The sequence below is a fragment of the Lynx canadensis genome, chromosome A2 (genome assembly GCF_007474595.2).
Source record: "Lynx canadensis isolate LIC74 chromosome A2, mLynCan4.pri.v2, whole genome shotgun sequence".
Taxonomy (NCBI): Eukaryota; Metazoa; Chordata; class Mammalia; order Carnivora; family Felidae; genus Lynx; species Lynx canadensis.
Genome location: NC_044304.2, coordinates 70,070,592 through 70,094,333, shown reverse-complemented (window position 1 = coordinate 70,094,333; position 23,742 = coordinate 70,070,592). Strand labels below are relative to the sequence as shown.

The 23,742-nt window shown below is 40.2% G+C and overlaps 1 protein-coding gene across 2 annotated transcripts in view; it reads left to right on the top strand.

Moving 5' to 3' along the window:
- Positions 1-13,731: 13,731 nt before the first annotated feature.
- Positions 13,732-23,742, top strand: part of STK17A (serine/threonine kinase 17a) — a 39,487-nt gene continuing 29,476 nt past the window's right edge. The window contains exon 1 of one of the 2 annotated variants that reach the window (XM_030307702.1): positions 13,732-14,069. In XM_030307702.1, coding sequence (XP_030163562.1) covers positions 13,873-14,069 — 197 coding nt within the window. In that variant the 5' untranslated portion in view covers positions 13,732-13,872. The remainder of the gene's footprint in view (positions 14,070-23,742) is intronic. The other variant, XM_030307700.1, reaches the window with a different exon arrangement.

The window sequence follows — 23,742 nt, the reverse complement described above, 5'->3', positions numbered from 1 at the left end:
GAAAGAAAAATAAATTTGCCAGGAAGGTGGGAGAGATGAAAGCTGAAATCTATCTGGCATACCATAAGGAATGCCAGGAATCAATATGTACTCACCAGAGAAGGATGCAGGCTGCCTATAGCTATAGCCCCTCTGAATGAGTTTGCTGGGGTGGCTACAACAAAGGACCACAAACTGGGTAGCTTAAACAAGGGTAGAAGTCCAAGATCAAGGTGATGGTGGGATTGATTCCCTCTGAGAAAATATGTTTCATCCCTCTCTCCTAGCTTCCAGGAATTTGCTGGCAATATTTGTCCTTCCTTGGCTTGGAGACCTCAGCCTTCATCTTCATGTGACATTCGCTGTGTGTGTATCCAAATCTCTTCTTTTTATAAGGACAGCAGTCATATTGGATTAGGGCCTGTCCTATGACCTCATTTTAACCTGATTACCTCTGTAAAGACCCTAATTTCAAATAAGGTCACATTCTGAGGTGCTCATATTTTCTATGGGGGACACAATCCAGTCCATACTATCCTTTTTCCTGCCACATTAATAGCTGTCATCAGCCCCAACAGTAATTGTAATAATAATAAAAGCTAACATACTTACAACAACACTATTCACTAGGCTCTCTAATTGCTCTAATACTAATCACAGAAGGAATAAAAAACATTGCCTATAAGTTTACTGCTTTTTAAAATAGTTTAATGTAGTAAATCAATAATTAATATTGTGGTGTCAGTTTAATCACTGGATTAATGAAGATGACTGTGATCACAATAAATTTTTTCACTACTTAAGAAAAACCTAATTTGTGGTTTTCATGTATCACCCTATGAAATAACTTACAACCCTACCTTAAGCTGAAAAAAACCCTGAAAAATAGAGAAGTTAATTCATTTGTCCAAAATAAATGGTATAGGCAAGATTGAACGAGAAAGCCAGGCTCCAGAGCCCGAACACTCAAGCACCACCCCACACTACCTTCCTTGAATACTTATTACATGCTGTGCCCTGTGCTAGGTACGGGGGAAATAGCAGTCTTTGCCCTCAGTGAGTTCTGGTCTAGCAATATGCAGTGCATTCTTCTGCTTCATGTGAGATTTGGCCCTTGTTTTTGATATGAATAGTCCCTCGCACCCAACCCTACCCCAACTCCTGAGTAAGATATGATGTCATTAAAAAAATAATAATAAATGAGCAAAATGCTATGGGGAAAAGAAAACAGGAGCCATTGGCTCCACCGGAGAGGAAAGGCAGACAGGAATGAAATAGTAAACAGAGAAAGGATTAGAAGTGACTGAATCAGCCTAAGCACCTTCATATCTTAAACAGCTGGGGGATTACAGCTACAAAGAGATTTATTTTAATGTCTGGAACCTCTGAGTGAGTTAGTGTCAAAACTTGTTGAGATTAATCATCTTATGTGTGCCCTAGAATTTGTATTTCTTTCCATTTTATTCCAAAAAGTACGTCACATAGTTTTCTTTTTCCTCTATAATTACGTAATCCTTATGACTTTTTTAAATGTAATAAAAATTGGATCATGATTTTTATCACATCCAGACTTTTATATTTGTCCTTTATAAAAAGAGCTACTCTTCTTTTAAGCTTATTATTTTAGCAGGAAAAAATAAATGACAATAGAGAATGTCTCTTTTCTAAAATTGTGATAGATCGCATAAAATGGCCTCAATTCTTCATCCCTCTCTATAACCATACCCTTTACCTGTAACTGTGCAGTCACCTCCTACTGGGAGTCAAGTACAGAGGCATGTAAATTACTTGCGCAATTGAGCTTGACCTCTCTCCTGATGCTCTACTGTCATGGGGAGTACATGTGTGGTATAAGAGGAGGATAAACACATGGGGAACGCTGCTGAGACCAGGCTAAATCAATCAACAGCCAGTTGACCCCCAGGTATTTGAGTAAATGCAGCCAAGATTATGAAAGCCACCTAAGCCAAATTGCAGCTGACCCCAGAAACATGAAATGAAAGTTTATGGTTGTATGTCAGTGGTATTTTGTGATTGTTACACATCATTTTTGTGGAAGTAGATAATGGATTCAAAGACCAGGAGGCATCTTTTCCTCTCTGGGGTAACTTTTGAAACCAAGCACTGGAAGTTGAGTTTAATGTTATAAATGCATCCACACTAGGCACGGTAGCCACTATTTAATTTAAATTAATAATGATACTGAAGAGAGAAGACAATTGACATTTTTATATGAGCTCATCAACAAAAATATTAGAAAATAATATTTTCTAGGAACTCCACTGCCCAGAAAGAGAATCCACAGATAGAAGGAACAGGAGGAATTTGAAATACATTGCAATCTAAAAGAGGCATAAAATAAGTACTTTGAAATGTTCAAATGGACAAGGAAGTAATAAAATACATAAATCAGAAACAGAAGATTATAAACCTAGAAAGGCAGGCTTGACAAGGACAACAGTGTGCTTCTTTCCTTTTTATTTTTTTTTCTTTTTTCTTTTTTTGGTCTGGAACAAGCCACTTGAATTCTTTAAGTATTTAACTTGTATGAAAATGTATATAACAGCTCACAACACTTGGAAGATGTAGCTTCTAAAATAAGTGAATCTGTATTTTTCATATGGATGTGTTTATAAAATGTAATTTTATCAGAATTGCATGGTAAAAACAAATATTCCTCAGTTGGCTTTTATTTTATAAATTCAACTATCAGGTTGAGGTAAGAACATACAAATGCTGAACTTCTACCCTTAGAGTGCTGACCTTCAACTTTCAAAAAGTAGATGTGTAGCTTAATAAATGTTATTTAAATTTCATTTTGTTACAGGAAATACAATTTGCTTCATTGGCATAGCAACACACATATACATAAATATGACTTGATTTGTTAATTTTTGTTATTAATTTGTTTAATTTGTGTAATTTATAAATCAAAATTCCTTGAATTTGTAGTTCACTAAGCTTCATATATTTTGAGACTATGTATTACATGTATATAAGTTAATGATTGTTATGTCTTGTTTATTTTGCAAATATGTAATGACCTTCTTAGTCCCCATCAATATTCACCTAAAATTGTATTATCTTGCTTATTAAGAGTTATTAAGGGTTCTATGGATATCTATGTTCACTTATTGTGTAAATACCCATAAGATCAACAAACGGAGAACATGCATTCTTCCCAAGCACAAGAAATATTAAAAAAAAAGTAGCCCCACATTCTCTGACCACAATACAATATAATTAAAACCAAACTTAAAAAAAAAAATGTTTACCACAGGATAGTAACAAAGCATGAAGCATCCCTAACTCGTGGAAACAGCTAAAACATCTCTTACACTTACACGTTCAACTGGTCAATGAACATCTCTATTCAGTGGGCTAATAAACATATCATATTTGATTAGTCAGGGTTTTGATCAGGAAAGTATAGTTACTCCGAATGATTCAGAATAAGGAATTTATTATAAAAATAGACCTTACATAGTTGTGGGAGCTGGTGAATAAATCTGTGGAAGCTTTGCAGCTGCTGGTTGGCCTGAATCAGGAAGAAAAGTCAGACATAAAGCAGGGGTGAACTAGAACAAAGAACTAAGATAAACTGAAACCCATGAGAACAAACTAGAAGCCTCTTCAGGTTGGTGACCTGCCAAAAGTGATGGTTCTTTTCGTCATGGAGCTGCACATATTCCTGACTCAAGACTCAGAGAAACTGCAGAGAAACTCGGAGAAACCCTTCATTGAATCCACCAACAATTCCTGTTGAGCCTAGCTTGACAGAATTCCACTGCTTTTCATCAATCCCACTGCCACATCCCTGGTCTGAGCCGTAGTAATTTCTCATCTGTATGATTGTCATAGCCTCCTAGCCAGCCTTCCCACATCCAGTTCACAATGCTACAGCCTATCCTCCACACTGTAGCCAAATAATCATTATAAAACATGTGTTAAATCATGTCATTCTTCACTTTAAGCCCTCCAATGATTTTCCATCAGTTTATAAATCCCTACACGATCTGCTGCTACCTCTCTTATCTCTTACCTCACTCTCCTAGCCACACCCCCCAAACACGTTTTTCACCTGAAAGCATTTGCAGTCATGATTTGCTCTGCCTGAGATGCTTTTCTGCATGTCTGCAAGATTCTCTTCCTGTCTTTATTTAGGTCTCTGCCTATTTGTCACCTTCTCACAGAGATGTTTCCTGGCCAGTGTATCTGAAGTACTGCCTCCAGTCCCTCCCTATGTCCTATTCTTGCTTCATATTTTTCCCTATTCCTGCTTACTTATTTGTACCTGACACTGTGTTATACAGTTGACCCTTGAACCACACTGAGCTTAAGATGCTGACTCCCCACGCAGTTGAAAATCCAACTTTTGACCCCCCAAAACTTAACTACTAATAGCCTACTATAGACCAAAAGCCTTACCAATTATATAAACAGTCTATTGACACAAATTTTGTATGTTATGTGTACTCTTACAATAAAGCAAACTAGAGAAAAGAAAATGTTTTTCAGAAAATCATAAAATACAAGTATAGCACCATACTGCATTTATTGAAAAAAAGTCGCATATAAGTGGACCCACACAGTTCAAACCCATGTCGTTCAAGGGTCACCTGTATATCAGGTTTTTTTTATTGTATCACCTCCATAATAATGTAAACTCCAGGAAAGCAGGGATATTTTTTTGCTTTACCCTTACAGTACCAAGAGCAGTTCCTGGATGAGTAAATATTCACTGGATATTTCTTTTTTTTGTTTGTTTGTTTTTTTGTTTTTTTGTTTTTTAACGTTTATTTATTTTTGAGACAGAGAGAGACAGAGCATGAACGGGGGAGGGGCAGAGAGAGAGGGAGACACAGAACTGGAAGCAGGCTCCAGGCTCTGAGCCATCAGCCCAGAGCCCGACGCAGGGCTCGAACTCACGGTCCGTGAGATCCTGACCTGAGCTGAAGTCGGACGCTCAACTGACTGAGCCACCCAGGCGCCCCCACTGGATATTTCTTAAATAAATTAATGAATTAATTTTCTACAGAGTATCAAAAACTAATGAGGCTTCCAGTTTCCAGTTCTGCATGTAAGGTGCTTATAAACTGCCACTCTGTCCTAGCAACACATAAAAACCTGAACAGACTCAAAAATCAACTCTCCCTGGATCCATAACAGAGGGAGAGACACAGAGAAAGCTAAGCAAAGATTCTTGAGCAGAAATTGCTGCAGGAACCTTTGCCAAAGTAGGAAACCCTGAACTGTAATTGACAAATTGCTGGAAGTTCAATGTGGACAAATCTGAGAGTCAAAAACTCCAGTCACAGGGAAGCCTCCATAATATTATGAGAGCTACTTTCAGATATTTAACAGGTCCCCACAGTAGATATCAGAGAATAATCTCATCAAGCTTCTGGCGGGGAGAGGGCAAATGGAACCATTCTGAAACATCCAAGAGCACTTTGCGTGCTTTGGTTTGTTTGTTTGTTTTTAGTTTATTTATTTTGAGAGAGAGAGAGCAAGAACGTGTGCATGCGTGAGCATGCACGCGCGCAGACACACACACACACACACACACACATACACACACATGTGAGAGAGAAGGAGAGAATCCCAAGCAGGCTCCACACTGTCAGTGCAGAGCTTGATGCAGGGCTCAATCTCACAAATCATGAGCTCATCGACCTGAGCCAAGATCAAGAGTTGTACACTTAACTGAGCCATCCAGGTGTCCCTAGAGCACTTTGTTCTTGTCAAGGCCTGTCCTCATAGGAAACTAGTTAATCAGATCTTAACCTGCTGGGGTGTTATTAGAGTGTAATTGACTTCAGGGAAAGGAAATACCACAGACTCCAGGCCAGTCTAGAATTCCACTTGGGAGAAGAGAAAATACCCAACTCCATACTTTCCCAGCTAAGAAAGAGAAGCAAACTGACTTAGAAACATTTGTGAAACTCACAGTCCAGAGGCACAGGCTCACTGAAAGACTGAGCCCTAATCATGGATTATAGAACACTTCCCTCCCCAACATCACACCACCACATTACTAAAGGCCTATGTACAGCAATTTCTTTAATGCAGTACCTCATGTTTGACTATCAAGAAAAATTATGCCTATCAAAAGACCAAAATGGAAGACACATTTTGAAGGGAAAGAGCAAGCAAACATCAGAACCAGAAATGCCAGGGATGCTGGAATTACTAGACTGGGAAGCAACCACGACCAATATGCTACGGGTCTAACGGATAGACAACATGCAAAAACAGATGGGAAATGTAAGCAGAGAGATGGAAATACTAAGGCAGAGCCAAAAAGAAATGCTAGCCAAAAAGAATCAAACACAGTGCAACAGAGCTGAAGAATGCCTTTTATGGGCTTATTAGTAGACTGGACACAGATGGGGAAATAACCTCTAGAATTGAGGATATCTCAGTTGTAACCTCAAGACTGAAAAGCAAAGAAAACAAAGACTGGGAAAAAAAACCAGTAGAGCAGACTATGAAAGCATTATGGGACAATTACAAAAGGTGTGGGTCCACGGTCAGGTCTGTGGTTGGCAGGAATGTTAGCAGGAGCACGAAACAAGTGTAACTTCTGCCAGGTCCCTAAAGCATTCTCATTTTGGATTCCTGGGCTGGTCCCTGCATATGCAGGACTGTCTCTGGACTGCAACAGAACAGGTCTGGAGTAAGGTCATAGGACTGCTTCAAGGAGCACAGACGGATCTGAAGCTGGTGGACCTGTTTAGCAGAGATGCCCAAGGGCTTGTCTACTGCTGGGTCCCTGAGCAGGTTCCTGGGCAGGTATAACTGCCTCAAGATCCTCTGGAGTGGAGCTAGAGTTGGGTCACATGACTACTTCAGGGACTGTAGTTGGGTCTGAGGTCAACATGCCCTATTACTAGGGGCATGGACAGGCATGGTTCCTGCACCCCCTGGCAGGAGGGGCTGGTAGCAGAACCAAGAACAAGCAGAGACTGAGCCAAGTCCACAGAGGGACAAGGTGGCTTCTTCTTCTTCTTCTTCTTCTTCTTCTTCTTCTTCTTCTTCTTCTTTAGTTCATTTATTTATTTTGACTGAGAGAGTGAGAGAAAGCAGGGCAGGGGCAGAAAGAGAGAGAATCCCAAGCAGGTTCTGCACTGTCAGTGCCGAGCTTGATGAGGGACTCAGTCTCCTGAACCATGAGATCATGACCTGAGCCCAAGTCAAGAGTCAGATGCTCACGAACTGAGCCACCCAGGACAGGGCTGCTTCCGTTCCACAGCTGAGATGATAGTCAACAGGCCTGCCAATGGTGCATGAGCCCGCTTTCTCAAAGTGGCTGTCCTCAGTCTTGGGTTCCACTGAAGTGTTACAACCTCCTCCCCAGATCCCAAAATTCTTACAGTCACTTTTGTCTGTGGGTAGCTATCAAATATTTGCTTCTGTGGGAGATGTGATTTGGGAACCTGTAATTCTACCATCTTGCTGATGTCATCAATACCAATTGTCTTGATTACTGTAGCTTTGTGCTAAGTCTTGAATTTGGGTTATGTCAGTCCTCTGGCTTTGTTCTTTCCCTTCAACATTGTGTTGGATATTCCAGGTCTTTTCCCTCTCCATATGAATTTTAGAATCAATATCTACAAAATAATCCAGTGGGATTTTTATTGAGATTATGTTTAATCTACAGACCAAGATGCTGTTATTTTGAGGCCACAAGAAAGTACCTGAAGCAAAGTCTTAAAAAAACAGTGCCTAGAATACATTTAGTCAAGGGATTTAATAAATTTCATTTCTGAATAGTCTTATCTTTTTAAAAATTCCTTTAATGTTTATTTATTGTTGAGAGAAAAAGACAGCATGTGTGGGGAAGGGGCAGAGAGAGAGGGAGACGCAGAATCTGAAGCAGGCTCCAGGCTCTGAGCGGTCAGCACAGAGCCCAACATGGGGCTCAAACTCACGAACTGCGAGATCATGACCTGAGCCAAAGTCGGACCCTTAGCTGACTGAGTCACCCAGGTGCCCCTCAACCACCTTATCTTGCATAGGAGACAGAATTTAGGAATTAAAACATTCCTAAACATTCCTGCATCAGGTCAGTAAAGTCCAGTACAAAACAATTACGTCTGTGTCTGCAGTCTTCATAGAACATAAGAAGGCTGACCTTTACTGTCCTTTCATTTCCTGGGAGATATCATCAGAAAGGATTTTGTAAGTAAATGTACTAATCTTCTTTCTTAATGTTGTGCCTTCAGATATCGAGCTGTAAATAGTAGAAACTAAGTCATGGGGGGGGTATTTTTTTTAAGTGTTTATTTTAATTCCAGGTAATTAACATACAGTGTTACATTAGTTTCAGGAATACAGTATAGTGATTCAACACTTCCATACCACACCCAGTACTCCTCATGACACGTGCACTCCTTAATCTTCATCATCTGTTTAACCCAACCCCTGCCCCTCTCCCCTCTGGTAACCATCAATTTGTTCTCTATAGATAAGAGTCTGTTTCTTGATTTGTCTCTCTTGTAGAGTCATTTTTATGGTTGATTTTATTTCTCTTTTATTTTTCAGAATTCATGAGGGTATTTCTTCCTCATCCTCTTCATGAGTATTTATTTATTTAATATAATTTATTGTCAAATTGATTTCCATACAACACCCAGTGCTCATCCCAACAAGTGCCCTTTTCAACGTCCATCTCTCCATGAGTATTTAAATAGGATTTAGGAGAGGGATTCTAGGCACCTAAGCTGCCGCTGTTTAGGCGGTCTTGATGATGCCCTCTGCCTCTTGCTCAAAGATTTACATAAATCTGTTATGTATTTTATGTAATAATAACCCCCAAACTCCAAACATTATAGCCAATAAAATACCAGTTATATTATGTTCTCAACCATTCTGAAGTGGATCCACATTTTCTCTCATAAGCTGACATGCTCTCATTTTAATATTTGCATTGTAAAACACTGAACTGCGGGGCGCCTGGGTGGCGCAGTTGGTTGAGCGTCCAACTTCAGCCAGGTCGCGATCTCGCGGTCCGTGAGTTCGAGCCCCGCGTCAGGCTCTGGGCTGATGGCTCGGAGCCTGGAGCCTGTTTCCGATTCTGTGTCTCCCCTTCTCTCTGCCCCTCCCCGTTCATGCTCTGTCTCTCTCTGTCCCAAAATAAATAAAAAACGTTGAAAAAAAATTAAAAAAAAAAACAAAACACTGAACTGCAAGAATTTCATTCAACTTATGAAAATATTTCTTATACTTTTCATTATCTCTTCTACATGAATTAAGATATTTAATTTTCTGGGGCACCTGGGTGGCTCAGTCAGTTGAGCGCTGACTTCGGCTCAGGTCATGATCTCATGGTTCGTGGGTTCCAGCCCCCCATTGGGCTCTGTGCTGACAGCTCGGAGCCTGGAGCCTGCTTCTGATTCAGTGTCTCCCTCTCCCTCTGCCCTTCCCCCACCCATACTCTCTCTCTCTCTCTCTCTCTCTTTCTCTCTCTCTCTCTCTGGCTCTCTCTCTCCCTCTCTCTGTCTCTTAAAAATAAAATTTAAAAAAACATTAAAAAAAGATATTTAATTTTCTTAGCCAATAAACACTTCAAAGTTATATAGAAAGTTGTAATCTAGGAATTGAGTTGCACATTTATCAACGTATCAAAGAGTATTAGCTGATCATTTCACTGGATTCCACAACATTCATCAAACAGCTATTGTATTACATGGTATAGCGGCTTCATTTATGTTCTCTCACATTCCTGTGCTATCAAGCCTGAATCCTCAATATTTGTGAATTTTTCTTTAGTTTCACAACAAATCTCCTCACAGGATTTATCATATATAACTCTGATAGAACAATTGTCATTCTCTCAAATGTCATCTTGGCTTAGAAATGCTAAATGGCAAAGAAAATGAAAAAAGAGATGGCCATCATGAGCCACTCCTTTCTAAACAGAATTCTGAGAAATAGTCACTGACAGATTAGAGCCCAGTCTTACATTTGACCTAAATGCTAATTTTGGCACCAAAATGAGAAGTACAAATCAATCTTTTTTCTTTGACAGCAGATATCAAAGGAAATTATGTTTTTCCGTTGAACTGCCGGTCTCACAGGCATACTTATCCTCAAGGAGCTTAGATCTGTAACTTGCACATCATTTCCCAGAACAGTGCTCTGATATTTAAAAAATGGCAGAGGTTTGGACATATGGCAAGCTTCCATTTGAATTGAACTGGGAGAAAGAGGCTGTGACTTAAGCCCCCATCAATAAATGGAGAGATAGGGAGCACCTGAGTAGAGGTGAGTGGTGTTTAAAATAACCATTGTCTGTGCCTGGGTGGCTGCACTATGGAATATTTATTTTAAAAACAAAGCTTCAAATTTAGTTCAATAACAAAAGTAACATAATAGTTGAAAGACATTTAGGAAGTACAAAACAAACGAAAATTACTCAACAATAGTCACCTCACTCAAAGACAATCACAGAATGATAATTCTGTGTCTTCTCTCTTCAGTGCACTTTTAAAATATAATAGAAATAATATTGAACCATTTTTATGGCTATAATTGCAAAGCAAGTATAGTTCAGTATTATTAACCCTTTGAACAATGTTGCATAATAGCCTATCCGTTAAATACATCATAATTCATTTAATTTTTCCCTTATTGAAAGATAACTGAGTGTTTTGTATTCAGTTCAGCCACATTTATTTATTGATACTTATGGAGTGTCAGTTATACACTGAGGGTACAGAAATAAATGGTCTCCATCCTATCTAACTAGGAAGAGAGAAAATTATTCATTTATAATGCAGTTTGATAAAGATAAACTCATGATGATATAAAAGCAGACAGGCCACATTCTACCTCAGTCTGATAGAATCAGGTAAGGTGCCCTATAGAAAGTAATAACCAGAGTTGTTGGAAACGTGCGGTAAAATACACATAGAATCAAACAAGGAAATAAAAAGCAGCTGTGTTTTTATCCTTCTGGTCTTTTCCTCCATTACCACTGATGACGGGAGTTGAATAGCACTAAAAATCTTTGCTAATTTTACTGGCAAAAGTGGAACCTCTGGCTAATTTATATTTCTTTGATTCCTGGTAAATTTGACCATTGATATGGATTTATTATATCTGTCCTTCTAAAATATCTTCTTTTTTTTTTTTTTTTTTTTTTTTTTAATGGATGCCTGGGTGGCTCATTCAGTCAGTGTCTGACTTCAGTTCAGGTCATGATATCACGGGTTGTGAGTTTGAGCCCCACATTTGGCTCCGTGCTGACAGTTCAGAGCCTGGATCCTGCTTCAGATTCTGTCTCCCTCTCTTTCTGCCCTTCTCCCGCTCATGCTTTGTCTCTCTCTCTCTCTTTCTCAAAAATAAACAAACATTTAAAAAAAAATTTTTTAATGTCTTTTTTTGGACCTCCTTCTAATATAGTTTTAGCATACCTCTTAGTGATTTATATGTTCTTTATAAATTTACTATGATTTTTGTCTATAATGTTTGATACAAATGTTTCTATAGTTGGTCTGCCTTTAATTTTGTATATAACATTTTTTGATATGCAAGAATTTTTAAGTTTTTGGTAGCCAAATGTTTTCCTGTGAGTTTTGTCCCCACTACTTTACTGTTTATAAATTATTTCTCCTTTAGAAATCGGCTAATTGTTACATACTCTTTCTAGACTTTATACTCTTGTTTTATTACATTTAATAATCTAGAATATTTGGGGCCTATTTAAGTTTCTTTTTTTTTTAAGTTTTTATTTAAATTCCAGTTAGTTAACATACAGTATGATATTAGTTTCAGGTTTACAATATGAGTCAACATTTCCATACATCACCTGGTGCTCATCACAAATGCCCTCCTTAATCCCTATCACCTATTTCACCCATCCCCCTACCCTTCTCCCCTCTGGTAACCGTCATTTGTTTTCTGTTAAGTCTCCATCTCTGAGGTGCCTGGGTGGCTCAGTTGGTTGGGCAACCAACTTCAGCTCAGGTCATGATCTCACAGTTCATGGGTTCAAGCCCCATGTCGGGCTCTGTGCTGACAGCTCAGAGCCTGGAGCCTGCTTCAGATTCTGTATCTCCCTCCCTCTTTCCACCCCTCCCCCCACCCCTCCCCTGCTCATGCCTTGAGTCTCTCAGTCTCTCAATAATAAATAAACGTTAAAAATTAAAAAAAAAAGTATCTCAAAACTGCATACTGTGCTCTATTATGTTGAGCTGTCTTATACTACATTTTAGTATCTGTTAGGATAATTCTCTTCTTACAAACTTTCTTTTCTAAAAATTTCCTTGCTATTCTTATTTGAACATTCTTTATAATAACTTTTGGATAGCCTTAACAAGTTCCAAAAGAAATCTTGTTGGGTTATTAAACTTTGTTAAATGTATTGATTGATTTACAAAAAAATTACAGGATCCAATCTCTTTAAGAACAGATTATGTATCTCTATTTGTCTTTTTTTATGTCTTCTAGAATAATTATATTCTATATAATTATAAAATAAAATGTAAGCTTTGTGCATTTTTATTAGGGTTGTTTCTGCATGCTTTTTTTTATTCTATTGCAAATGGGATAGTATCCTCACTATCCTGCATGCCTCATATTGTTTTGAGGTAAAAGAGCTGTTGATTTATTTTTATTTTATTATATGTAATCACCCTTCTTTAATTTTTTTAATTTTAATATTTTTCAGTCAATTCTTTTGGATATTTTAGAAGTGTAATTGAATTGTCTATATTTAATGACTTTGTCTTTTCCTTCTTGACCTTTTTAACTCTTCTTTTCTAATATTAACACCATTTTAGTCTTATGGCACTGCTTCCCTTCTCTACTGCAACGCTGAGTAGGAGTGACTAGGAGTGAATAGGAGTGGCAACTATCATTGTTACGCCCCTGACTTCAATAACAATGCTTCTGTACGTTTTTGAGAGATACACCTTATTAAGGCATTCCTTTTAGGGGCACCTGGGTGGCTCAGTGGGTTAAACACCTCACTTAGGCTCAGGTCATGATCTCATGGTTCCGGAGTTCCAGCCCTAGGTAGGGCTCTGTACTGACAGCTCAGAGCCTGGAGCCTGCTTCAGATTCTGTGTCTCCCTCTTTTCTCTGCCCCTCCCCTGCTCACACTTTGTCTCTCTCTCTCAAAAATAAACATTTTTTAAAAAAACCCGACCTAACATTTTTTTAAAAGACCAGATGAGAACACCATGTTAAAAACCGAGTAGACTACAGACAGTTTCAGTGTCTGTTGCATAGGGCTAGTGTGAGGGCTTAATAATATTTATCCCAACTCCTGCTTCCAGATTTCCTCCTAATGGTATGAAGGAACCAGGTGCCCTGGCCAACTCCCACGTGCTGTACAGCAGCTGAGATCAGAGTCTCATCACCATTCCTCACCCGCCCAAAGTAAAGCTCCAGCTGGCAACTCATATGCCTTTCACTGAGGAGGGATCGAGTTTTGGAACACTCGGGTTCTCAACAGGTGTGTTAACTGGCTGAGGCAGTGGGTACCCACCCCCCCAACTCCCCCGCCAGGACAGAAGGGTGGTGCTGTTTCTCTTCTCCCCGAGGCCAGGGCGGCCCCCAGGCTGCACCTTCTCCTTCTCGGCTGCAGAGGGCGCGCGTGAGGTATCCGGCGCTCTAGAAGGCAGGCGAGCTCCAAGAGGGGACGAGGAGCGGTAGGGCCAGGGGGCGGGGCGGGACATGGGGCGGGGCACCCGGGAGTCTGGCGGGGCGGGGCATGGGGCGGGGCACCCGGGAGTCTGCCGGCAGTAGTTTAAGCGCGCAGAGGAGGAGAGCGGGTTCCGGGAGGTCTTTCGGGCCGGCGCGAGGGAGCTGCAGGTGGGACCGTTACCCGCCCGGCACCTGAGAGCGAGCGGGGCGGCCGGAAAGGAAGCGTGCCTGCGCACCATGATCCCCTTGGAGAAGCCGGGCAGCCGCGGCTCCCCCTCGGCAGCCGCCTCAGGGGTGGGCCGGAGTCTGGCCGCGCCGCGCCGGCCGCCGCCCCCACCCCAGGCCCGCGGGCTGCTGACGGAGATCCGCACCGCCGTGCGCACCGAGCCCTTCCAGGACGGCTACAGCCTCAGTCCGGGCCGAGAGCTGGGCAGGTGAGGAGGGCGGGGGCCGGGCGGGCCGATAAGTGCCGAGGCCGGCGGGCGCGGTGGCTTGGCGGCGCCGGGGCCGATAGCGTGCTCTGTGACATGGCACAAACTTGGGTGCGGGCGGCGATATCGGGGCGGTCGAGTGGCACCAGCCAGCCCTCCGCTGGTTCCCGACGCCGGCGCGGCGCTCCCGCGACCGTGCGGCTTTCACTTGGTAGCGGGTGTGAGAAAGTCTCCAACGGCGGGCCGCCGAGACGGCCCCCCCTGCCTCCGCTCCCGGCCCTCTGGGCATCTGAGGTGTTTTCGCGGCGGCGGAGCGCGGGGGGGGGGGGGGGGGGGGGTGGGGAGCGTGTGAGCTGCGCCGCCGCCTTTTCCCGGAGCCAGCGAGGCTCAAGCAGACCCGGAGCTGTGCAGGCGGCTTTGGCTTTGCCCTCCGACTCGTGCGTGTTCTCCGTCTCCTCGTGTGGCTGTAAGAACGGATCGCTCCAGACGTGACAGCTTCCTCTGAGTCAGTGCTGTGTGAACCTCTCAGCCTTCGGCGGACTTCAGTTTCGGTGCCTTGGCTTTGTGCTGTTTTACTTCTAGAATATTCAGGTCCTTGTGGCTTGTTAAGTTCACGGGCGCCTGTCCTTGCCTCGCTCTTTCTGCTCTGCTGGCAGCTGGCTCCAGCCTTCTCCTCCCCACGCCGCTCTTGATTCGGTCTTTTCAAATTGTAAACGGCGAAGCCTGTTTGGATACTTCAGTTTTTGTGTGCTGAAGAGGGATGATCCAGTGATAGGGGCCTGAGGACTGACTTCCTTTTTGCTTTCGAACACTTTGGAGAAGTTGTCGAGAGCGTCGGCTTTGGAGTCCGACCTGAGCTTAAGTCCCGGCCTGCTTGTCATGTGTGCCTTTGAGTGAGTGACTTAGACTCCCCAGCCTCCTGTTTTTCACCCATAAAATCCTATAATGACGGTACCTGTCTCGTGGGGGGTGTTGTGCAGATGCCTGTAAAGCACGTGCTGCAGGTCCTGGCACATAGCCTTCAAGAAATGGTGGTGGTTGTTGCAAAATAACACCATGTTGCGATGGGGAAAGGGCCTGACAATTGTGACAGCCTTCCTCTGGAGTCTTGGAAAAGGAGAGTCTTGTAACATTAGTTACAAACAGTATCGAAAATGTGCTACCTTACAAATGTTAAGGTAGCGTTTAGAAGTAGCTTTTTTGTGGGGCGCCTGTGTGGCTCAGTCGGTTGAGCGTCCGGCGTTGGCTCAGGTCATGATCTCAACGGTTTTTGAGTTCAAGCCCCGCGTCGGGCTCTGTGCTGACAGCTCGGAGCCCGGAGCCTGTTTCAGATTGTGTGTCTCTCTCTGCTCCTTCCCTGTTCATGCTCTGTCTGTGTCTCTCAAAATAAATAAATAAACATTAAAAAAAAGAAGTAGCTTTTTTGTTGTTGTTTGGTTGGTTGGGTTTTGTTTTTGGGTTTTTTGTTTGTTTGTTTTTGGAGGGGATCCTACCATTTTAAAATGTCATACTTATTCCAAATGTTAACAAAAGGAAAAACATCCGTCAGAACAAGAGGTAATGCTTCACTGTGGCAGGCACTGATGAACTGGATCTGTGCACACTTTAAATATGACAGGGAAGACCTAGGGACCTACTCAGCTAGGTATTCTAATTCATGAGAATTCCGGACATTCTGAAGTAGCCCTGATCTCTTGAAGAAAGAAAACTAAGACTTTCCATTATTATTTGCTTGTCTGGCTTCATTCCACAAAAGGAAAACTGGTATTACAAAACTGAAAGATCTTCAGGTGGCAAGCACTGTCTTGTAGAGTTTAAAATGAATGATTTAATCTGAAAAAATTGATTTGTGCCCTACCAGGTGTTGCTACTGATTCCTCTAGGAATGTTCCTTTCAACTCTTGTTTTTATCTGCATTATGCAATTCACTTGCCTATAGGTGTTTATCTTCTATACATATTTGCTTATGTAAATTTCTTTACGCAAGTAATAATTCCTGAAGCAGCAGAACAATGCAGTTAGATACTTGATATAAAAAAAAAATCTAAAATTGCAAAACAAAATTATTTGTTTCTTTTTGGTTCCTCCTTCTCCTTTTTTGTTTTTTGTTTTTGTTTTTTTGATCACAGGGAAGTTTAATGCAGTGGTGAAGAACATGGACTTTGGAGTCTGATGGTCTGTGGTTGAATCTTAGCTTTTTACTTACCAGTTATGTACACTTGAGTGAGTTACCTAACCATTTATTGACTTAGAGTTGTGGGGAGAATTAAATAGAACACGTGTTTATAGCACTAAGTCTGTGCCTGCCTTAGGAGGAGGACTCAATAAATATAACTCATTGTGTAACAGTAAATGTACATTATTTTTAATGTAACCAGAAAGCCAAAACAAGAAAACCTGCACAACTTCGTGCTTCTCTCTATGGCAAAAGTGATGAAATCTCATTGCAAAAGGTAGAGGAACTGTTTGGAACTCTCAGGAAGCAAGAGTTCCGTTTTGTGTCATAAACAATCTTTGTTCCAAGTTTACAAATTCTGCCTGTATATTATGGTTCTGACATAATTGAGTGTTAATTCATAAACCTTTCAGTAGTAATGAAGTTGTCTCTTTTTCCAACTATAAACTGTGGTTGCATTTCTGATATAACTCCTTTCCTTCTGATATAGAACTTACAAAGTTACCTGTGTTACATTTTAATGAGGAATAGATCTTAAGGTTTTCCTAGGACATTATATTCTGTGGTCTTTCATTTAGTCAAAAATGTTGAAGAGTGAAGAGCCAACTGTTCAAACAAAGAAATTGAGTTCTTTCAGGAGTTACCATTATCTTACAGAAAATTAAAGCTTTCAGTGAAATGGTTGAAGAGGATTTTTGAAATGGTCAATATTCATTCTATATCCATCCAATGACAGGATGTGATGTTGATTATTTTATGAAATGTCACATTCTTTCATGTCTCCAACAGAGTCCATAGCAACCTAAATGTGGGTAAATATATGATGTAAAATTTTCTTTTGTTGCTAAAAGCTTGACTTGTTATTCATAAAGCTTGTTGCCTTTCCTTGAGGCAGGATATGTGCCAGTGTAAACCACATTAATGATTATAGATGTGGGAGACGTGACCTTCGGTTCTGAGAATATTTTCATAATGTTGATTTTCCTTGAGTTTGAGAGTACAGAAACAAAAAGAGGTTTCTAGAAATTTAAAATTATAGTAATTTCACATTGACTGATTTGCTTTGCATGTGATTTCATTATCTAATCCTCAACTTTAACATTTTTTGATGTATTCATAAATTTTATCTTTAAAAAAGGATTTTTAAAACCAAAAGAATATATTTTTTCTTTATATTATATACTGACAGTTGAATTTCCCTTTGGGACAAAAGAGATGAATTCTCTGCTGAATGAGTACTACATAAATGTACAGTTACACAAGTGCTTTCACATGCATTATCTTATTTAATTCTCATCACATGCATGTTTGGTAAATCCCATTTTCTATGAGAAAACCAAGGCAGAAATTGATTCTTATGATAGACCACTTAGCTGGGACTCTGAAATCCCTGCCATTATAGAAGTCATGGATGTTTCTCAGAGAATAATCTGAGGTCTATCTTGTAGCTAAAGCAGTTTCCCAGAGTTTTTATGAGTTCCACGTTGGGACAAACCCTGTGTTTGTTCAAATTAGACCACCCTCCTCATTTATAGTTCCCTCTTCATTTGGGCCTTATGGTGGGTAGGGATGTTGTAGCTTTCTCTTCAAAGCAGTTGAGAGTAACAAGAACAAGGAAGGATTTTCATCAGAGAATAAGAGAATGTTCAAGCTGAAGCAGATGCAGGGGCAGGTGTATTTCAAGAACTGTGTGTTCTTTACCTGGATTCATGGCTGTAGGTAATGGCTTCAGGTTTTTGTATGTTACAGCTACTTAAGCATGTGTCATAAATTGTAAGTCATAATTTCTTTAGAAATTAAAACCCTTATTAAATAATATCCATGTAGAAATTGCCTTGTTTTAGGATGGATATTCTTATTTAAGATTTCCTGGCTACTAGGTATTAGTTTGAAGAATATTTACCAATAGTTGTGTGTAATCTGATATTTTTGGATGGATTTAAAAAATTGGCTATGTATGTGGTTCAGCAACGGGAATTACTTAGGAAGTATGGCTTGTGTTCTAAGGCAGAAATATTTCATTGTCACCTATCTTAATTTTAAAAAGTTCGGGCTGGGGCGCCTGGGTGGCGCAGTCGGTTAAGCGTCCGACTTCAGCCAGGTCACGATCTCGCGGTCCGTGAGTTCAAGCCCCGCGTCAGGCTCTGGGCTGATGGCTCAGAGCCTGGAGCCTGTTTCCGATTCTGTGTCTCCCTCTCTCTCTGCCCCTCCCCCATTCATGCTCTGTCTCTGTCTCAAAAATAAATAAACATTAAAAAAAATTAAAAAAAAAAAAGTTTGGGCTTATGAAGTTAAAATCGTAATTTAAAATGCATAAACTTAAAGATTTAATGAATTTCAGCCTTTTTACAAAGCCATAAGTAACAAAATTTTATACAGTCGGATTATTGAGCCAAGTGTGTTAGAAAGCTAAGTAGGTGGGGCGCCTGGGTGGCGCAGTTGGTTAAGCGTCCGACTTCAGCCAGGTCACGATCTCGCGTTCCGTGAGTTCGAGCCCCGCGTCGGGCTCTGGGCTGATGGCTCAGAGCCTGGAGCCTGTTTCCGATTCTGTGTCTCCCTCTCTCTCTGCCCCTCGCCCGTTCATGCTCTGTCTCTCTCTGTCCCAAAAATAAATAAACGTTGAAAAAAAAAAAAAATTTAAAAAAAAAAAAAAAAAGAAAACTAAGTAGGTATTGTCATTGATTCACCTATTCAGGTAAAGAAGGAACTAGATTTATTGAGGGAACTTTTGCATCAAGTAGAGAGTTCAAATTAGACCACCTTCAAAACTCCTCTGTTCTAGGATTCTTTTTTACAAATTACTATCATTATCGTAGAACTGAGTTTAGTGCCCCAAACAATAAAAGTAGCTACTGATTACTGATCATGTTCTGAATGCTGCACACTATAGAGATGTAATTTTGTTTAGTCTTTACTGTCTTGCAAAGTAAGTGTCATCAACCTCATTTTACAGATGAGGTTAAATTAAGGCTCAGAAATGTTGAGTAAGTTGCCTCAGATTACATCCACATTTATTAGCCAGAATTTAAAAGTCTGACTTTCAAAGCCCTGCCAGTTCTTGTTACTCATGGTGATATCTGGTCTGATGGACTCAATGAATTTTTATACGTAGAGTCAACAGATATTTTGGGTTTTGTTGTTTTCCTTTCCGAGGTAAAGAAGACAGGTGGAATATATTCTAGGTCTTTCTTGAATGGAACTTCTTTACATTTAAGGTATTACTCCAGTGCTATTAAGTAAATGTTATATGTTAAGCACATAAGGCACTTTACTAGGCTCTGGAAATTATTCTCAAATGTAACAAATCAATCACTACTCCCTTTATCAGCAAGGTGACATGCCACATGGGAAAATATTACGGGGAAAATAACATTTGAGCTGAGCCTTAAAGAATGGATGGAATTTCAGTAGTAGTTATGAAAGATATTCCTCTCGCCTTTGGCAATAAAATAAATAAGCACAGTGGCAGAAAAAGTCAATAAAAGAGGGCATAGTAAGTAGTCTAATGTGGTTAAGATATTAAACTTTATGAGATTAAGTTGCCTTAGAACTTTTATTTAATAAACTAACAAGAACAGTTGTATATATTCAGCATGCTGATATCCTGTTTGAGTACCTGCCATGTGCAGGGCACTATGGCGATACAAAGATGAATGATAAGGGAGGTCTCGCTAGGGAACTCAGTTTAGCTAGGGAGACAGGCGTAGTGAACAAATTGTACTATGTCAGACCAACTTAAATAATATAATACAGATATAAACAAAGCACTTTATTGTAATCTAGAACCAAACCCAGAACCTCAGAGATCACTTTTATTTTGCTTCCTCTATATACCACTTGAATTAGCATCTCCAGTTTTTGATCTTTGACTAAACCTTATGTATTCTATTATTTGTTCACCTTTGTCTATAAGACAGCACTGGAACTTATATTTGGAATCCATCCAGTAAATAAAACTTCTCCCATCCAAAACCTAAGACATTATCCCCTTATCCATACCATTCTTATAATCAGTCTCAGTTGATGGTACCACATTTATCCAGTATTCAGGTAAAAATCTACAGGTTGTCCTCTGCTTCTACTTTTCTCTTTTCCCCTCATCTCTGCCTGCAATTCCAGGGGTGCTAATGAGCCTTGACCTTCTTTTAAATGCATTGTCTTTTCCTAGCCTCTACTGCTGCTATTTTAGTTGAGTCCCACTGCCTTGAATTATTTTATTGGTTTCCCTGATTTCTTGTTAACATTTTGCAATACACTCTTCACAGCCCTATCGGAATTATCTTTTAAAAACAATTATTTTAAAAATTCTAATGTACTCATTTTTACCATGAGAAAGCTCAAACTCCTTAGCATGTCATACATACTTAAAGATGCTCACCATGCCTTCCTAAGCTTTACCACTTAGGCACTGGCAATGCAAAGTTAACTAAAACCTAATCCTTGTTCTTAGGAAGCTTAGACTGGTGTCTAACTCAGATGTCACTTTCTCTTGTAATAATTGTTGATGTATCTTTCCTTTACCACCACTCTGCAATATATTATCATTAAGTAATTCTGAAATATATTGATTTTTTTATATTCCCCCCAAAACTGTTTAATGAAAACCTGGGTTCTCAGTGTGTAATAGTGAACCATAGATGTTTGTGAAGTAGATGAAGAGCTCAGGAAGTTGTAAAAACTATGTAGTCCAGGAAGAATTTTGGCTAAATAGATAAAGTAGATGAGCAACAAACATCTTATGTCCTTTGAATCTCATCTACCTCAAGTCTGTATATAACTGGCTCTTAGTGTCAGAGAAACATTTATTTTTATGCCTTTGTCTCAGTAACCTAAAATTAAAGGATTAGGTACAATCACAATTTTTACCATGAAGCTGTGGTAAAACATACATATTAGAATCCTTGTGGGGTGTGCTGTGATAATGTAATTCTTAATGTATTCACTAGGACTCCTCACCTTGAATGCTGAATCTCACATTCCTGTGTACTGTGTTGCTCTACACAAAGAATAGTTCCAGAAATGTCTTGATCTCCTTTGGACTCCTCCTTGAGTAGTTTTAAGAGTTCCCTACTCATTGCACCAGTCACTTAGAAATGAAGGCAAGACAAGTTTCATCAAAACTTTCATGATCTGCTATCTTACTCTCAGTTTCCGTATCAGAATGATGGATGAGTTTCTTCAGTGTGGAATAATGCAGGGATTGGCAAACTACTGCTGGCCACCTATTTTTGTGAGGCTCACAAGCTGTATAGAATGATTTTTACATTTTTTAAATGGTTCAAAATCAGAAGAGTGATATTTCATGACATGGAAATTATGTGAAATTCACATTTCAGTATCCCTAAAGTTTTTTGTTTTTTGTTTTTTAAACCCAGATCCACCCATTAATTTACCTTTTGTCTATGTCTGCTTTCATTTTATAATAGCAGACTTGAACAGTGGCAACATAAACCAGCAAAAGAAAATTTTCTGTCTGGCCCTTAATAGAAGTTTGCTGACTCCCAATATAGTGCATGACACAGTGGGAAGAATAAAACTAAAACTGTGAGGATTGCTTCCACAGAAACAAAGATGATGTCAAGAGTAGTCACTGGTGTAGGAAGAGAGCTCTGGGACCTGTGCTGGTGACCCTAAGAAACAGTTGCATGGCCCCAGATGTCGAATACATCTGGGTTTCTTCCCTGTATTTGCCTCTGGTCCCTGAATTTAGCAACAGCTCTTCTGTAAGAAGGGCTTCCAGAGTTTGCAGTTTAGTGATGTGTGTGGATCCTTTTCTCTGTTGGGTCATTAGTCTCCCTATCTATTCAAAAATACATATTCTCAGGGCTCCTAGTGGCTCAGTCAGTTAAGGGTCCAACTACGGCTCAGGTCATCATCTCATGGTTCCTGGGGTCGAGCCCCGCGTCTGTCTCTGTGCGGACAGCCTAGAGCCTGCTTCAGATTCTGTGTCTCTGTCACTCTCTGTCCCTCCCCCGTGCTTGTAAGCGCGTGCTCGCGCTCGCTCTCTCTCTCTCTCTCTCAAAAATATACATTAAAAAAATACACATTCTGGCCAGATATTAAGTAGTGTTTTACTTAACTGCAGAGTACTGTATTGCCTGGAATTTTAAGTGTGTAACAGTAAACATTGGTATGTTTGATGTGGGAATATTTTGAAGGCAAGTTCAACCGAGTTATTTCTGATATACCAGGCATATGCTTGCTATCAGTTATATATGTTGGTCAGTTTTCTACAAATGAACCTTTCTTTTTTCTCTTCTTTTAAAACTTCTCACAGCTATTAAAAGAAGTCATGTTATTAATGATTTTTTTTCTCAAAAGAACCCAAAGGTCATTAGGAACCTTTTAAAATCTGGTGGAGGGGTGCTCAGGTGGCTCAGTCAGTTAAGTGTCCAACTTCTGATTTCAGCTCAGGTCATGATCTCATGATGAGATGGGAGCCTCAGGTTGGGCTCTGCCCTGACAGCACTGATTGGGCTTGGGCTCTCTCCCTCTCTTTCTGCCCCTCCCCTGCGCTTGCACTCAAGTGCACACTCTCTCAAAATAAACACTTAAAATTTGATGGAAATGTTTAATGATTTTGTAGGGTAAAATAAAAGGAGGCATTAGTCTGTGATGAATATGTTTATGATTTAATCCCTCCAAGCATCTGTAGAAATCTTTCACATTTTTGTGAACAAAAAGAACTTTGATCTGAACAAGGGTGCTGTTAGGTAGATTGTTACTTATTTGGGCAGCTAGAGAGGTCTATGCCTAAGGATGTATCATTTAACATTTTTATTTGTGGTGGTTGCAAAAATACAGAGGGCATGAAAAACATGTTTCTGGTTAATACTAGCTAGGAAGAATTAGTACTCAAAATTACATCAGTAGTGTCAAATGCTGGGGCTGAACCTAGAAATTAGAATTTAACAGAACAAATGAAAACCTTGCCTTTAAATAAAGTATGAGTACACCAGCTTGAAAATTTTCAAAAGGAAAAAGATGTAGGTGGTTTATTTACCAGCCCAATATGAACTATGAAAAATCTGTCAAGTTTTTTTTAAAGCAATATTGGATTAACAAAATAATAATCATGCAACCCTTTGATTCAGTTGTACTTGAAGTAGGTTGCTTCAAATTTGGTTGGCACGTTTTATTTTATCAGCAGTTCTGATGAGGCGTGATAGTGAGAAAGTCTAAAAAACCTTTATGGGGTTAAAGAATGATTGAAAGTTGGAAAAGGGAGTGGCAGTTAACAGATCATGTTAGCTGCAATCAATACCTGACAAACTGGTCTTTGAAATTCAGGAAAGAAACGTCTTTCTATACTGTTCAGCAAAAGACCCGGACTTAACAACCCTTCACTTTAGGCCTGTCATGAAAACTTATTAATGAGGTTCCTGGGTGGCTCAGTCAGTTGGGCGACAGACTCTTGATTTCAGCTCAGGTCATGATCTCGCAGTTCTTGGATTCAAGCCACACATCAGGCTGTGCCCTGACAGTGCAGAGCCTGCTTGG